Raw genomic sequence first — 18,293 nt, 5'->3', positions numbered from 1 at the left:
ATCCCGAACAAACAACTGCAAACGTCCTTTTTCTCTACGTGGGGGCTAGGATATACGAAATATCATTTCCATTTATGTTAGCAATTGTATATCTCTCCCTTTATTCAAACGATCTCTTTTACAACTAATTTAATTAATACCGTCAGACGTTAACATAATTTATTCAAATACTATTGTTCATCTTGTTTTTTTTCTTTCTCCATCTTATCCTTCTTCTATTTCTTTCTGGTACCCATGGGCTATTCAGCTCTCCGTTTTCTCTTTTTATTTATTTTATTGTGCCTTATTTCGTTCTTGATATTTAAAACAAATCTTATGCCATAAGATTTTTTCTCCTTGCTTATGTAAAATTTATATTCTGTTTATGTTTATATATTTTATAACTTTTTGTTATTTTCTTTTGATTGGTTAGTTTCTATGACGAAAACAACAACAGATTAAAACAAAAAGGTAAGGGCTCATTCAACATTGACCTGACTAAATTGCTTACCTGGCGTCGTAGTCTCACTGATGCATGTCGGGATATCGCCAGCACTCCATCTACCATTTGATTGGCAGGTTAAGTTAACCAGGTGACTCAGTTCGAAGCCGGCATCGCACACGAATCTTGCCACGCCCCCTGTCATGTTGGTCGTCGCGTTGGCACTTCCGTTAGCAGGGGCGGGAAGAGTTGGGCAACTCACTTAAGAAATGATGATTAGAACAAAATATAAACAAAGGAAATACAGGTTCAAAAAAGCATATCGGCGAAATCAGCATATGATGAAGATGAAGTTTTACAGTCAATGATATCCTTAAAAGTAGGGCTCCGTCAACAACGAGTCAAACCCTGAGTGCCAACTCTGTGCCAACAAACCGCGTCCGTGTCTGTCCTGTGCATTTATCTTGTATTGACCCAAGGGAATTAACACTTCGTGTGTAGCAAGCAATACAAGGCGTTATTCATGTGCGCCAATAGATTCCTTCAAACAGAATAATCTTTGACAAAGATACAACGAGCAATACAGATAACACGAGATGCACATAAGGAATCAAACCCGTATCAAGTGGTTTGCTTTATAGCGAGAGTGTATGGAATAATGGTATATTTTTAAAGCCCGTTGCACACGAGATGTTATATTGCTGACGGAAGACAGCAACATTGACTCGCGCTGTCTTTGACATGCCTTGTGAGAGTGAAATCATAACCAGAACTAATACGAAATGAATAGTTCAAACACTGCCTTTAATTTTCGGTAAATGGCTGTTTACTTTCTTGGTTAGACTTGGTTTTAGCGCAGGTAATAACGAAAACGAAACGTTGTCTCAAGCGCAACGCGGGCATAACAAGACGAAATCTTGCGCTAGGTTGTCATTACCTTGCGTCAAGAAGATGCGTCTGAACCTAGAGGCTCTGTCGTGTTCTTTTGATATTATATTAAATGGATGAATGATATTGGCGCAATAAAATGAGGTTTTGTGAGTAACCGGTATGACATTTTAAAATATACCGAACGATGCTCTGTTGTCGACTGCCTGTTGATACTGCACAAGTGCCTCCACGGAATTCCGGGCAAAACTCTGCGACCCCGTTGTCTGGTAGTCGAAGATACAGAACCGGTTTGTACCGCAGACTTCTACCACAAGGCTCTGGTCTACAAAAGGGTTGGCGACAGGCTCAAAGACAGGGGTGTAAGTACGGTCGGTATGAAATTCGTGGTCCTTGCCCGGTTCGTAATAGAACAACGATTTTGCTGCTTCGATTTCCCCTGTGTTGAAGTAAAAAGAAGTGACCAAGAATGCAGACAATCATTACTCTAAGGGTTACTCTTTTTCTGGCCAGAATGAGGCATTTGTTACGCGTTTAGTTTAAAATACGGTTGCGTCCTTTCTCATTTTTGTAGAATCACAGAAAAACGGCGATCGTAATCGCCGATCGTAAACTCACAAAAAGGTGCATTTTGGATCGGCGATTCTGCAAAATCAGCGATTCTGGGGAAGCATAAACGCACAATCATTTGTAAACGCGTTTAAATGGGGTCAACATTTGCGAATCGAGCTGCAGACTCTGCACTGCACTTCTCTGGCTCCTCCAGGCATGATTCTGGCTCTGAGCCAGAATCATACCTGGATGAGCCAGATAAGTGTGCATTAACAGTACATCGTGGAACTGCGATTACGATGAGCGTTTACGATGAGCGTTTCAAATCGCTCATTCTGCCTTCAAAATTGAGCAAAAACGTACCCTTAGACACAGACGCTATGGAGGGTATTCAAAGAATCATGATACAATTTTGGAGGGGATGGTCTTGCATCCCCGAGGTTAAAGGGACTTGGTAACATTGTTCAGGATAGAGATAGTGGTGCTAAGGTAGTGACTTCAATGCTAGATGTACAATTAAAGATAATCTGAAAATTTGAGTGAAAATGGACCATTGCTCATGGTACAAATTGGGAAAAACTGATCTGATCGATTCCTTAATTCTCCCAACTATATTATCACAATTTCACAAGCAATAAAATGGCATTCCATTCCAGACATTTCAGTGTTGACGGATTTTTTATAGCCTGTTTTATGTTTTTTTTTTCATGGAAAAACGGTCGGGAAAATTCAAAAATGGTTGGGAGAACTTACTGTTAATCACTTTTAGAGGGTGTCATACATCGACGCCTTCAAAGAAAATCATAGATATCTTCGTGGTTTAACAATTTGTTCAGGATTGTGTGGATGTCAGAGGGTTAATACAGTAGAAGGAATATAGTAAGTAACATTTTATACAAAAATTAAGCAATTTTTTCATCAACCTTCAACAATGTTACCAAGTCACTTTAAGGAGAAGGCAAAGTTTTGGTGATGAAATAATTTGTGAGCTTTCTTAGCCTTTGTTTTAATGGTAAAATTAAATTTGGAAGAATTTCTTACAAGTAAATTCGTACATTGCTTATCAAATGTCCTCGCTGGAAAAATTACGAGCAATGGCTGAGAAGTTTCGAGCAAACATAAATTTGACATGTAGATATAGTCCCAAATGCCCATTTCGGGGTGCAGTGCATGTGATGTCGCCAAGGTGATTCAATCCAATGTAGTTTTGATAATCGAAAACCTTAAAGTAACTTCTAGATGATTTCCTTCAAAATTTAATTACAAGACCAGAACTCAACTATAAACTAAATACCCTCACATTGCTTGCATTCTTTTACAATCCTATCTATGACGGGCAAAATATTAATGAAAATAAGTAAAGGCAAAGAAGATTATAGAATGTTTTGACAATTATAAACAATATTAACATACAGTGAGAGGAAACATGATTGAAAGCAAGAAATCTGATTTTACATAATAGTCCAAACTGGTAGTGCAACTCCTCAGTAGTCAGATCAGCGGAAAGAAAAGATCCCTGAGGAGTAAGAAAATCGTCACTGGCATCACCATTCCACGTTCCCATCAGGCCTTGCGTCTGACCTAGGAAGGAATCTGGAGCTACAAGAAGAATGCTCATGGCCCCCTCTGAGGCCTTCAACGTCAGTCCTACCCCTCCGTCGAAAGATACAATAATTCCATCTGAGGTAATGTTGCGACCGGTTACCGAGACCCCTAAGAAAGCGAATAGAAGCAAAAAGATGGATACTAAAGAACTCAACTATGCATGGTATTGACTAGCTTATCGTACAACAATTGGTATTAATAGCAAAATATGAGAGAAAAAAAATAATTAAAGGATCTAGAACATTATGGTTCTGCTCATTTTGAGAGAGCTCAGTAGCTTGTGAAAAAACAGTATTCCTAAAGCTTAGACATTCTTGGCTCGAAGTAACATCATATTTTCGAGTGATGCGATATTCCTCTAAACCAACTTTGTCAAAACATTAAAGTCTTGCAACTGTTAAAGAAAATTAACTGCTTTCCCAGCTTCTTCTTGATAGGAAGAAGAGGGAAAACATTTCTAGGATACATAACTGAATTAATATAAATCTTACCGCATGACGTGAAAACCCCCCAAACGAGGTTAATTTGATAGACGTGATATTTTCCAAGAACGGGAGCGATATGGACAAAAAATTGTTTACATTCACAGTAACAAACAATAGCAACAACTACGATACAAGCTTTCCCAACTGAATATAGAATACTTTTACTTTAAATGTAACACTGCTCCAATCCGCCCCAGGAAAAGACCCGGGTATTACTTTCGAATCTTTTGATCAATTTATACAAGTATCTGCACCTGAACACACTGGAGCATGGAGCTACCATGTCCAATACAAAGTACTGCATCGAGGCCACCAAAAGACGAAAAATTGTGTACACCTCCCCACAGCCCGTAAAATGTCGATACTGTTTCCTGCATTAAATTGACGAACAAAGTTTACCTTCTCATTTGGAACTGTGAGTACAGGATATACGTATAACACCCCTCTGCATACAAGAAGGCAAACAGGTCCCTGCATTTGACAGGCTAACAGATGCCTAATTTACAGGCGGGTACAAGTTATAAACAAACGACAGGACGGAATGCCTGGACTCATCGGGGCCCCACCAATACATTGAGCTCTGCACGATACAATGGCCAATTAAAATAATGCAATTCATATTCTCAAAAACACAACCTTCTCATGAGGTATCTTGCAGCAGTGTGTAATACATATAATACCCTTTATATGTTTATAATAAAATATATATATGGAAAAAATCTCGCAGAAAAGCCCCAACCTGCCAAGCATTGCTTCGACATCAAGATGTACTTGACTGAGGTGGATAAACGATCATTATTAATCCGTTATGTTAATCACTTAACACACTATTAATTTTCCTGACCACTTAAAATTAGTAAAACATACTATCGAAAGGTCAATATCGCTATTCATAAGGACCGCTATTCATAAGGTTCGCTATTCATAAGGTCTACTATTCGTAAGGACCGCTATTCATAAGATCAGCTTTTTATAATTTGGAGGAAAGGGTCATTATTCATGAGGGTCATTGTTCGTAAGGACCGCTATTTATAATCAAAGAAGAGGGTCGGTATTCATAATATTAAAAGAGGGTCGCTATTCATAATACGAAATCGGGTTCGTTATTCATAAGGGTCCCTATTCATATTATGACAAAAGGGTCGGTATTCGTAACACAGAAAAGGGGTCGCTATTCATAATACGAAATAAGGGTCGCTATTCATAATACGAGTGGAGGGTCGCCATTCATAACACGAAATGAGGGTCGCTATTCATAACAGGAAATGACGGTCGCTATTCATTATACGAAATGAGGGTCGCTATTCATAATATGAGAAGAGGGTCGCTATTCATAATAGGAGTAGAGGGTCGCTATTCATAATAGAAAAAGAGGGTCGCTATTCATAATAGGAGGAGAGGGTCGCTTTTCATAATACGAAATGAGGGTCGCTATTCATAATACGAAATGAGGGTCGCTATTCATAATACGAAATGAGGGTCGCTATTCATAATAGGAGTAAAGGGTCGCTATTCATAATAGGAGTATAGGGTCGCTATTCATAATAGGAGTTGAGGGTCGCTATTCATAATATAAAATGTGGGTCGCTATTCATAACATGAAATGAGGGTCGCTATTCATAACAAGAAATGAGGGTCGCTATTCATAATAGGAGTAAAGGGTTGCTATTCATAATACGAAATGAGGGTCGCTATTCATAATACGAAATGAGGGTCGCTATTCATAATAGGAGAAGAGGGTGGCTATTCATAATAGGAAAGGGTCGCTATTCATAATAGAAGTAGAAGGTCGCTATTCATAATACGAAATGAGGGTAGCTATTCATAATAGGAGAAGAGATTCGCTATTCATTATAGGAGTGGAGGGTTGCTATTCATAATACGAAATGAAGGTCGTTATTCAAAATAGGAGTAAATGGTTGCTATTCATCATACGAAATGAGGGTCGCTATTCATAATACGAAATGAGGGTCGCTATTCATAATACGAAATGAGGGTCGCTTTTCATGATAGGAGAAGAGGGTCGCTATTCATAATAGGAGGAGAGGGTCGCTATTCATAATAGAAGTAGAGGGTCGCTATTCATAATATGAAATGAGGGTAGCTATTCATAATACGAAATGAGGGTCGCTATTCATTATAGGAGTGGAGGGTTGCTATTCATAATACGAAACGAAGGTCGATATTCATAATACGAAATGAGGGTCGCTATTCATAATTGACCTTTCATAATTTAATGAAATTATTAGAGAAAGAAGACGATTCGTTGTACCATTCTCGACCCTTTTATTTTGTCTGAATTTGGTTCCCCCTCCCCCTCCGGCGCGAAGCGCGGAAGCTTTGATGTTTCATTTAATTATTAGAGAAAGAAGAGGATTTGTTGTACCATTCTCGACTATTAATCCTTGTCTGAATTCAGTTTCCCCCCTCCTGCGCGAAACGTGGAAGCTTTAATGTTTCATTAAATTATTAGAGAAAGAAGAGGATTTGTTGTACCATTCTCGATTATTAATCCTTATTATTATTCAGCTCCCACCCCCCCCCTCTTGCGCAAAGCGCGTAAGCTTTGACCTTTCATAGTTTAATGAAATTATTAGAGAAAAAAGACGATTCGTTGTTCCATTCTCGACTCTGGCTACGCGCCGGCTTTAAAGGGAAAATGAATCAATCATGATTGTGATAGCACACAATATTGTTAGTAGAAATGAAAAAGAACAACAATTATTGCAACAACCATGGACAAATCACGGCCGGGAGCGTGGGCCGAGTGTCATATCATAGTTTTGTGTTATTGGGCGAGGGAGCGTAGCGACCAAGCGAGATTTTGCAATGTTGAATGCTGACATTATGCACTCTAGGAAATCCCTAGGCCCAATATGTACGTTCTTTCCGCTATAATTATATCTTTCTAGCTATATTTCTAAATTTCCTGGGGGACGTGTCCTCCTATCGGGCCAGAATTGCCGCCCTGTCCATGATTACTACCAACATGAGCTCAAAAACAAGCTCAAGCGAGTTTATATGAGCTAAAGCCAAATGAAGGGCAAAATAAGAGTTGTGAAGCGGCCCCCCTACCGTTAATTACAAGGGGCTGTTTTAACGTTTAACTTTGATTCCGTGGCTCAAAAGTTACTGTCACTAAGCGCCATTTCCTTGTCTTTTCACCTTTCTCACCCGACCCCCCCCCACTCAGTGTTATCTAGGGTACGCGTACGCAGGGGGGAGGGGTGGGGGGCTTACCTTTTCTCCTCTCTCTGTGTTTCTTTTCTCTTCTTTCTTGTCTCTTCTCTTTTCTTTTCTGTTCTCCTGTCTTTTGTCTTCTCCTTTTTTTCTCTTCTTTTTATCCTCTTTTTTTTTGCACCGCCAATAGGAGGGGGGGGGGGGGCCGCGGCCGTTTCGGCCCCCTGGATCCGCCACTGAGTATGCCTGTGGTGTCCAGTGGCGTTTCTGGCGTTTGTTCTCGTTGGGGGGGGGGGGTGGGTGAGAGGGGCGTAAAAATTATGTTCCCCTATTTATTTTCTTTTCCTTTCTCTTTTTTTGCTGAGGGGAGGGGGAGGCAAGGGCCTTTCGATCCAAACCTTGTTGGCGGGAAAATCGCAACTGACATCCCGTTTCTTTACTTTTCTTCTTCCTCTTTTTTCTTTCCTCTTTTTCTCCTCTTTTGTATGGGGAAGGGGTGGAGGCAAGGCCCCCCCGATTACCTTCTTTTCCCCCATTTCTTTTCTTCTTCCTCTTCTTTCTTTTCTTTCTCTCCTCTTTACCTTTCCCTTCTTTTCCTTCTCTCACTTTCTCTCTCCTCTTTTTTTATGGGGGGGGGGGGGGCATTTGCCACCTCGCCCCCTGGATCCGCGCCTGGATGTACGGACGGTAAACGGTACGAAAAATGACTGTCGGGATATTGTCTGTAAAATTGCGCTGCTATCGAGGGAAAATGAGAAAAGGGGGAGAGGGGAAATGAGAGGGAAAGGAAAAGAGAGAAAACAAGAAAAGGAAAAGATAGGAAAGAAAGGAAAGAGAAAGAAGGGAGAAATCCGAGAAAAAGAAAAAAAGAAAACGATGAAGGAGAGGAAAGAAAGGAAAATAAAGAAAAGGAGAAAAGGACAAAAAGAGGAAAAGGAAAGAAAAAAACGGGGGGATGAAAAAGAGGAGAGAGAGAGAGGGGGAAAAGCCTGAGAGAAGAAGGATGGGAGTAAGAGAGAGATAGAGAGAGAGAGAGAGAGAGAGGGGGGGGGGGGCTTGAAATTTTGAAACGTGGTTTATTTTTAATTCGATACCAGTGATTTACAAATGTTGCTGAAATAAAACGATTTTCCAAGTTTCCGAGATTTTTTTCACTTTTTTTAATATCATACTTTTGTATGCGTTTGTTGAAAAGTGACTAATTCCAAAATTTATACTCGGGCAAAAAAATGCTACTTTAGGAGCTTACGTGTCATAGTTTGAACCCCCCCCCCCACACACTCACACCTTTTTGGAAAAGTATGTTAATGGGGAAATATAAAGAAAGAAAGAAAGGTGACCTGCCGGTTTCACAAATGAGGTATCAAAATATGCTCATCTGACCGTAATTTAATGCCTAAAACCCCCGAGCTTCCGGGGGCATGCAGACCCCACCAAAGGCCCTTAGGCGGGCCCCTGGAAGCTCATCTGACCTTATTGTAATGCTTAAAACACCACAGCTTCCTTGACCCTCACCGGGGCTTTGCCCCTGGACCCCACGCCAATTTAAACAATATTGCCCAACTTTTTCACAGTGTATAGGCTAATAGTCCGGTCAAACTCCGTTTTTTTTCGATGTTAGGAAAGTTTCAGGAGATCAAGTTTTTGGATAAATCAAGTTAGGTTAATTAATATGATTATTAGTATCCTGAGGCATGATAATTCATGGAAAACTGAAATCTTGAAACTCTTCATTGGCTGAAATTGAAGAGCTTTTGCGTGCCTGGATCTGACTAAGGCTATATAATTTGTAGTTCCATAAGTCCTACTAAAAGTTACTTTTTACACAAATATTATTTTCGTATAAACAATTACTAGTTTCTTAAAATAGCAAACTAAGTCCTTAAATGGCTATGATAATGAGCATGCTTGTTCTACTTAATGTGCCAGTGGCGTAGCCACGATAAGCTTAGTCGGGGGGGGGGCAGGGTGGTGGGGCAAGATTTCCAACAAGCGGGACAAATGACGATAGGATTATGTGTGTTTTCCTTCTTGTTCTCACCGCTGTAGCGGGGGAAATATATTAGCTAGATTATGGGGATGTCTATAATTATCAAAGCTAAAAAGTAAAATAATTTTAACAAAATACATAAGACAGGGGATGGAACCGTTCGCATAATGTCTTACGGTAATTTTTTTTTATCTGATTCTAAATATCCAACTTCCTTACTTATATGGAAAATATGTCGTGCGACATTTTATATTTACAAAAAGCTTGAATATGGTATATAACTTAAGTTCCTACAACCCTCTCTCTGTCGCTCGAAGGCAACACTGATACAACCCCACCGCCCCCCACACCCTTAAACACACACAGGCTACGCCATCTATGAACTACTTGGACGAGAATTGTCGCTAATATGTACATGTACCAAGGGAATACTGCCGGGAGGGTGGGCAGAATGGCGCAGCGTGGTCGGGCTTACTTGTGGGGGGGGGGGGGCTGGTCACCGGAATGATGGGACACGTTCAATATTGGGGAACGCCTTTTTTTTCTTCAGAAATGTGAGTTTTCAATAAATGTTTTCTTCAAATGTTTTGGACCATGTGGCCTACCCCACCCACGGCCTACGCCCCAGCCACGGCCTACGCTGTAGCCATGGGGTGTCCTCTATCCAGCATGTCGCTTTCTCATAAATATTTAGTTTATTGCTTATGTCACTTTGACTTTTTCGGTATTATGAATAGCGACCCTCTTCTCCTATGATGAATAGCGAACCTCATTTCGTATCATGAATAGCGACCATCTACTCCTATTATGAAAATCGACCTTCACTTCGTATTGTGAATAGCGACCTCACTTCGTATTATGAATAGCGACCCTCTACTTCTTTTATGAATAGCGACCCTAATTTCGTATTATGAATATCGACCTTCATTTCGTATTATGAATAGCAACACTCTATTCCTATTATGAATAGCGACCCTCATTTCTTTTTATGAATATCGACCTTCATTTCGTATTATGGCAACTCTCTACTCCTGTTATGAATAGCAACCCTCATTTCGTATTATGAATAGCTACCCTCATTTCGTATTATGAATAGCGACCCTCTCCTCCTATTATGAATAGCGACTCTCTTCTCCTATTATAAATAGCGAACCTCTTCTCCTATTATGAATAGCGACCCTCTTCTCCTATTATGAATAGCGACCCTCTTCTACTATTATGAATAGCGACCCTCTTCTCCTTTTATGAATAGCGACCCTCTTCTCCTTTTATGAATAGCGACCCTCTTCTCCTATTATGAATAGCGAACCTCATTTCGTATTATGAATAGCGACCCTCTTCTCCTATTATGAATAGCGACCCTCTTCTCCTATTATGAATAGCGACCCTCTTGTCCTAATATGAATAGCGAACCTCATTTCGTATTATGAATAGCGACCCTCTTCTCCTATTATGAATAGCGACCCTCTTCTCCTATTATGAATAGCGACCGTCTTCTACTATCCTATTATGAATAGCGACCCTCTTCTCCTTTTATGAATAGCGACCCCCTTCTCCTTTTATGAATAGCGACCCTCTTCTCCTATTATGAATAGCGAACCTCATTTCGTATTATGAATAGCGACCCTCTTCTCCTATTATGAATAGCGACCCTCTTCTCCTATTATGAATAGCGACCCTCTTCTCCTATTATGAATAGCGATCCTCTTCCGGTGTTATGAATAGCGACCCTTATAAGTAATGAACCTTATTTCGTATTATGAATAGCGACCCTCTCTTCGTATTATGAATAGCGACCCTGATTTCATATTATGAATAGCGGTCCTTATGATCAACGAACCTTATTTCTTTATGAAAAGTGACCCTCTTTTACCATTATGAATAGCGGACCAGGAAGTACAGGAATTTCTACGTTATGAATAGCGGTCCTTATGAATAGCGGACCTTATGAATAGCGGTCCTTACGAATAGCGAATAGACCCCCTATCGAATACGCTTGAAAAACGTAAGGAGGTGAAAAAACAAATTTGGGGTGGTGGAGGGTAAATTAATTTGCGACCGATCAATGTCTACATACATCGTCTACCAAAACCGCAAGTAGAATGAGGAATCCCACGCTTGCACCGTGGGAACCCAATACATCTCGGCTAATACAATTCCATATATAGATTCGAAACATTCCGCGCACTATTTCCGTTTATAGCTACGCGCACATGAAAGATACCGTGCTGACACAAAGGGCGTCGGCATGTTGTTGTTTTCTCTCAAGATGCCGCAAAAGGTCATCACAAGAGAGACGCCACCCTCACGCGTGCTGTCACCCGCTGTCACTGATGAATGTATACTATTAATATCGCCCGGCGTGCGATAAGATTCCTTATAATTTCTTATACCTGAATATGACCATCGAGAAGCTTGATCGAATTCAATCCTTGTGAAGTGTTGTCCATCTCCGGCTAGTCGGACATAGGCATCAAGAACCCTGCGTTCATTGGTTTGAACATGAATGACATCACTATCACCAAATCGTACTGCCATGGCAACAAACACCGTTGCATCGGACGTTCCTGCAATGGAAGACACAGTAAGACATACATTTTGTTATGAACATTTGTTCAACTAATACATGAATATCATATTTTCCTTTAGAATGATGTGGAAGTGTACAGACATTCCGGAAAGATGACCTCTGACTTCTTTACTCATTATGAATATGATGAATATCCTGGCATTAGTTTCATCATTGAGCATAGGCAGAGGTGTTTCCCTTCTAACAAAAAAAAGATGATAGCACCGGTTGGGTTCCTAATCTTGTCCCATATTTAGAAACCTAAATAGTTGTTTCGAGGAACTTGTGTACGTGATTATTAAGGAATCTCTTGAATGGTGTTCATTTTAGAATCTCTAAAGGTTAAAACATTTAAGTCCCAAGGTTTTTACATGCACCTTTCACGTAGGTTTCTTGAAAATAGCTTTTAAGAAGCTCCAGGTAATTTCAAGTACTCTTTTAGAACCTATTTACGATAAGAAGATTATAATAACTTAATGCTAGTTACAAAAATGTCTGTCAATAAATACGTAAAAGTCTATCAGAAATTAAAATTTTATTGTATCTGAGCAAGGAGTTTTAAGAGATGGTGTCATATCTAGCTCATTCCCTTTATACCATCTTCGATGCCGCTAGGCGACAATATGTCAGGCATGTGTTTAATTGGATCTTTATGCAGATATGTAGACAAAAGATGTCTGCCCAGCTGCAAAGTAACGGGTCACCTACAAAGGGAAACATGCTTTTGTAATAATTATTACTTATCGCTATCACTAGTCTAACACTACGAGCAGTACACTGCGCTTAACTTTAATGGAGGCAAGCGAAAGGAAATGGAGCAAAATCTCCTGGAATTTCAATCAAAATTAATCGACTGGGTATGTGTGGGCACTAATCTGACATATAACATCATAAAGAACTGTACTTGAACAAATTCACGTTTTATTTTCGTGAGCCGGAAGTAATCGGAAAATTGTTAGATTGCAGGTTTTAGGATTGTAACATTTTACTAATTTTCACAAATTAAAACTGCTACTATACAATGTCAGCAAATTTCTCGACAGAATTAGGCTTTTGTATTCATATTTTATCATCTATTCACTTTTCCCGATGACATATTAACGATATTTCAATGTGAGAAAAATCACTACTCAAGCTTTCCAATGATGTTGGCGGCTTCGAACCTCGGACATCAAAGGTAACAGCTCACCCGTAGATTTTATTGTGCAACCTTAGAAAATGGCAGCTGCTTGAAATAATTTGTTTCCAGGTGGGACTCCAGCTCTTAAACCTTCTTGATCTGGGTAAACCCGCAAACGGATGTAAAATCGGATTGACATCGACGTGACAAGTACATTTTAACTGAAGACTGAGCTAAAATAATAAATGGAAAAAAAAGTATTTTACCAACGAGAGGAGCCGTTCTTGCTTGTAAGATGAAGGAGTCAATCGGTGCGTTCAGCATAGTAAATTCACCGTGACCGTTGAAGGTGTACGTGGTCGAGTCAAGAGTTGAAATATGTGGATCGCCATTGCCCAATGCTATGGTGTGACAAAGAGAGAGGGAGGGAGAGATATATGGAGGGGGAGGGGGGGGGGGGGGGGGGGGATAAATAGGGGAAAAAGAAAAAGTTTAGTAAATGATATTGAAGGGGGAAATGGTTTTAGGAGGGTGTCAGAGATGATCTTCTAATATATTTTCACTCCAGACTCGTAACACAAACCAAAAACATCAATCAATATTCCAGTCTTAAGAAACATACATTGGCTACCTATCCAGTCCCGCATCCGGTATGAAGTACTTGTATGAACTTATCAATGTTTCCGTCAGTTTGCTTCATCATATCTCATTGAATTGTTAATACAGTATAAACCAGAAAGAACGTTGTGTTCCAGTAAAAAGTCTTTATTTCATGACCCACAAACTATAACAAAATCTAACAGGGAAAGGTCATTTTCAAATGCAGCCACTGTTGTATAAAATAACTTGCCGGAATACCTTAGAAATGAAGAAACGTACAAACTATTCAGAAGTAATTTGAAAACATATTTATTTAGCACTTTGTAAAATCTCACAATGATTATGAACCCAGTGCACCATTTCCACTCCTTCTGTATTCTGTTTTGTAAAGTGCACAGAGACATCCAGATATCTTTTTCTTACAAAAACGCTTAATTATCTTTCCTTTGTCGACATGAAAATATTGTTATTTGAAAAAAATGTGAAATAGAATAACATCAGCCTTTTGTTTGCAGGTTTTTTTTTTACCTCGTCTGATGTGAACAAGGTTTTATGGTTACACACATATATTTCCAAATATGTCGAATTATAGAAAAATGTCATCAGGGTTATGCGGAGATCGATAAAACTGATGCAAAAAAAGAATACCTGGAGGAGGCGGTACGTAGTTGTTGCAAGTTTGAGAAGGCCGTTGGCGACCAAAATTTGTGCACTCATATGGTCCACCAGTAGTACAGCAGTAGGTCCAGGGCAAGATGTCGACGAGGTAGTGCGACATATATGGTACCTGAAGAGTTAAAGAGTCACATGATATTATTTATAACTTGCACACAATAACGAACTATGTTTCAAGCTACGCAACCATTGTTCTCTAGTTTCCTTTCGCATTGTATTTATTTCCACGGGAGTTGCCAAAGCTGTTACATAGGTCTTTTTTTTTTTTTTTTTTTTTTACATTTGTGGTAAAACGTGTGTGTGGGGGTATTGTGAATTAATATTGTAAAGGCGTGTTCACTCGTCACACAACATAACTCTTATTTTTATTTTAGCTACGAGGAAGCAAGGTTGCACTGACAATAAAATACAAGAATAAAAGTATTCCCTTTTCGTTATGTTTATTGGGTACTGATGAGGCTGGTCGTACACTTGCAAAGCGTAGCCAAGCACAAGTCGATGAAGTCGATGACTCAGAATAAAAATGCATAAATGGTAAATGTGAATATTGCACGGAGATTACATAATGATCAAAGATGAGAATGAACATGAATAAATGCGATGTACATAATGAATGAATAGAGCTTACGACATAGATGAAATGACGTCGAAAGTCCAATGAAGATGAAGAGAGTTGAGAACGAAGGAAGGGGCTCACGCGATGAATGCTGTGGAGGCTTGAAGGTGGAGATGAAGCTTCGTAGCCGTGGCTGAAGAGCCGTGAAGAATCTCGACGCTGACGCTCGTGATGAAGATAGTGAAGAAGCTCTCAGGCGAGAAGAGAAGAGAAGAGATGTGGCGCTCGACGACGGAACAGTGGGTCGTTCGATGTCGGAGGCGAAGAGTAGAAATGATGAAAACAACGTCGGTGCCGATGCGAAGCAGTGAGTCGCTCGATGAGTTGGATGAGCCGAACTTTGATTGATGTGAAGTTTATCAGAGCTGCGGTGAATCGAACTCATTGATGAACTGTTCAGACGAGCTATGTGAGTCGTGCTCGTGTGGGGGTGAAGAATAGAAATGTAGACAAGCAAAGCCGGTAGTTAAGAAGAGCAGTGAGTCGCTCGATGAATGACCAGGACTTTGATGAAGAAATGTTTAGATGAGCTGCGGTGAATTGATGAGCTCGTGAGTGGAAAGAGCTACCGGAACGAGGAAAATTGGCAGCTCCCAGCGGAGAGTCAGGCGCCATGTCGGTGCTGACTATAACGTTCCACTGGGAGACTGTAGCCCGATGAACACGGCAGAGAAAATGTAGATGTGCCGTAGAATAGGCGAAAGGCACAGAAGAAATCTTGAGTATAGAGAGAGGATCACAGAGACGTGTGGACTCGACCAAGGTGAGAGCGGGAGTGGAGTAAAACACGCGGGTGAAGGAATGCGCGGAAACACGATGCGTGATTGAAGGAATGAACACACGTGGTCCGAATAATGAATATAATTAAGTAGCGTGATGGAAAAATACTGGAGACATGAATGTACCATAAAAGTAGGGCGAATGTACAAGTCGCTACACATTTATATATTATTTATACTTATGTATAATATATGTTAAGTATGTGTATCAACGTTTATGGAGTTGTCAGATGCTATTTAAGTACAAATGTTCATCGCAAGCTCCGGGAAGAACAAATCATTATCGGCTGGGCTGCTTGCAGCCGGATGGACTCAATGTCACTTTCCATTAATTTCCCAGTTCTTAACTTTTGTCTTATATCTTCGCTTTTTCTGTCTTTCCCTTTTCTCTCTCTTCTTTTTTTTTCGTTCTCTCTCCCTATGTATGTTTTCTTTCCACTTCACTTAACTGTTAATTCAGGTCCTCAGTATTGTGCTTTCCTTTTCTCTCTTCATTTGCTTTCTTTATGGCGTATTATTACTTCTTATGCTACGTTTACACTATGTCCCCGGCGGCCACGGCAACCACGTTTCAGGCCACCGTGGACGAAACGGGGTGAACGTAACAAGACATGACAGTCCGTAATAGGCCGTAACAAAACTTGGAGGTGGTCCGTAGTGGGAAGGGAGGCCCGCACATTCCCCAGCATCTTACGGTCTGTTCAAGTTTTGTCACGGTCTGCCACGTTTAGTGCACGTTTTGTCACGGCTGCTTCACGGTTGCTGCGCATTTTCTCCCGTTTTGCCACGTTTTGCCACGGTTTGCCACGGTTTGCCAAGGTTCTCACGGCAGACCAGGGTGTATGGTAGCCGTTTTGTTGCGTTAATCACGGCGCATCCCGGCGTCTGACGGTTTACAGAAGCGGCGCGTTGCGTTCTGACATGTCGCACGCGGTCGGGAGGTAGTATATAAAAGACGGACGCGGCAGGAGCTTCATTCGAGTCTGAGCAATCGACGACACATTACTGCATCTACAATACGATGAAAGAAGGTCAAGCTATGCCACCGATACAGCCAAGTCGTTCGAAAACCCTCCGTCCTGCACCACCACCACCACCAGTAGTGCTTGGGAGGCCTACTTTTTATACCGTGGGCACAACCGTGCTCCAAAGCTGCCCGGCGTCCACGTTTCATCCGTAGAAAGCCTTGACAGAACGTGAAAAACGTGTCAGAACTTGATCAGAACGTGAGAAACGTGAGGGACCCCAACAGAGGCCTTTGGAGGCCTACTTTTTATACCGTGGGCACAACCGTGCTCCAAAGCTGCCCGGCGTCCACGTTTCATCCGTAGAAAGCCTTGACAGAACGTGAAAAACGTGTCAGAACTTGATCAGAACGTGAGAAACGTGAGGGACCCCAACAGAGGCCTTTGGAGGCCTACTTTTTATACCGTGGGCACAACCGTGCTCCAAAGCTGCCCGGCGTCCACGTTTCATCCGTAGAAAGCCTTGACAGAACGTAAAAAACGTGTCAGAACTTGATCAGAACGTGAGAAACGTGAGGGACCCCAACAGAACGTGAGGGACCCCATCAAAACGTGACGGGCCGGGAGGAAACGTTCAGTCATCCGTGGTAGAACGCGGGCCGAACAGTAGTGCGCCTTGGAGCCTCCGGGACTCAGCATCCCCTTCCCCCAACGGCCCGTCACGGATACCGTGGTAGACCGTGAGAAAACTTGGCAAGACGTAACTAAACTTGAATACAGAGAGGAAAATGGCCAAATTACCACGGCGTACTACGTTTCGGTCAAACGGGGTTGCCGTGGCCGCCGGGAACATAGTGTAAATGTAGCATTACCTTTTTCCTTATTTCTGCCTTCTTATCTCTATATGACGTAATTACTCCTGCTCTCTCTCTCTCTCTCTTTGCGCACCGCCACATTTTATGGGGATAGGATGCACATGTTTTGACGAATAACGTTCCTTAAAGTCAAATAAAATCATTCCTTGAGGGCGAAAACTTGTAAAACAATTTCTTCTTGCACGGAAGATCAATATTTGTTATATTTTCGCCTATTATCTCAAACTCCGAGCAGAACTAATATTGCCTGTGTGTGTGTATGTGTGTGTGTGTGTGTGTGTGTGCGTGTGTGCGTCGGTGGGTGTGTGTGGTTGAATTGTTCTCTTCGTCGCTTTGTATAATCCTCTTCCTTTCTTCTTCTAATTGTTTGACAAAGAGTCACATCAAATACATAATCATACGAAAAGGTACATACCTTTTTAGGTTCTCCATATGGGGTAACGCCCCCATGGTGGTAACGATGGCTGTAGCCCCCTCCCAGACTATCAACTACATTAATGATCATTCCTTCATCACCATAGCAACACTCCTGTCCCCCTCCTAGTGTGCTGAAAAAGCAGAAGTTGACGTTTACTTTCCCCCTCATGCAGGATATCCATCTTAAAACATATACATATCTTGTTCATTTCTAACACTTTGAAAAGGTCAGGTCATACTGTACTGTATAAAAACGAAAATTGTACAAAACTATTTTTGTCGTATGTAACAAGTGAAATCAGTTTAATATCGAATATAGTTGAGGCGTCCTTGAGTACTTAAAACCTCGAGAAAGGCACTTTAACTCTCCAGCCGGATGTTAAATGGCTCCTCGCTAGTATGTGGACGTCATAATTATGTGATTTGGATTAGCATGTTGGCGTCCTAAAAAAAGAAGTTTGGCTGGAATGCACCCAAGTGGAGTGGAGAGTGTGCACGTTGAAATGTACATGTGTGTGTGTAGAATCGTAATTGATTCCAGGTTAATAATACTTTA

At 41.0% G+C, this 18,293-nt stretch overlaps 1 protein-coding gene across 1 annotated transcript in view; it reads right to left on the bottom strand.

The window, feature by feature from the left end:
- Positions 1–18,293, bottom strand: part of LOC105443819 (sushi domain-containing protein 2-like) — a 37,401-nt gene that overhangs the window by 1,576 nt on the left and 17,532 nt on the right. Inside the window, exons 12-19 of the mRNA XM_030979126.1 lie at positions 17,736–17,868; positions 14,783–14,890; positions 14,059–14,197; positions 13,077–13,211; positions 11,515–11,688; positions 3,317–3,574; positions 1,491–1,748; positions 491–682 (exon numbers count right to left, since the gene is read on the bottom strand). Coding sequence (XP_030834986.1) covers positions 491–682; positions 1,491–1,748; positions 3,317–3,574; positions 11,515–11,688; positions 13,077–13,211; positions 14,059–14,197; positions 14,783–14,890; positions 17,736–17,868 — 1,397 coding nt within the window. The remainder of the gene's footprint in view (positions 1–490; positions 683–1,490; positions 1,749–3,316; positions 3,575–11,514; positions 11,689–13,076; positions 13,212–14,058; positions 14,198–14,782; positions 14,891–17,735; positions 17,869–18,293) is intronic.

Source organism: Strongylocentrotus purpuratus, unplaced genomic scaffold (genome assembly GCF_000002235.5).
Source record: "Strongylocentrotus purpuratus isolate Spur 01 unplaced genomic scaffold, Spur_5.0 spur5_scaffold_10, whole genome shotgun sequence".
In the NCBI taxonomy this organism is placed as follows: Eukaryota; Metazoa; Echinodermata; class Echinoidea; order Camarodonta; family Strongylocentrotidae; genus Strongylocentrotus; species Strongylocentrotus purpuratus.
This window is presented reverse-complemented; position numbering and strand designations above follow the sequence as displayed.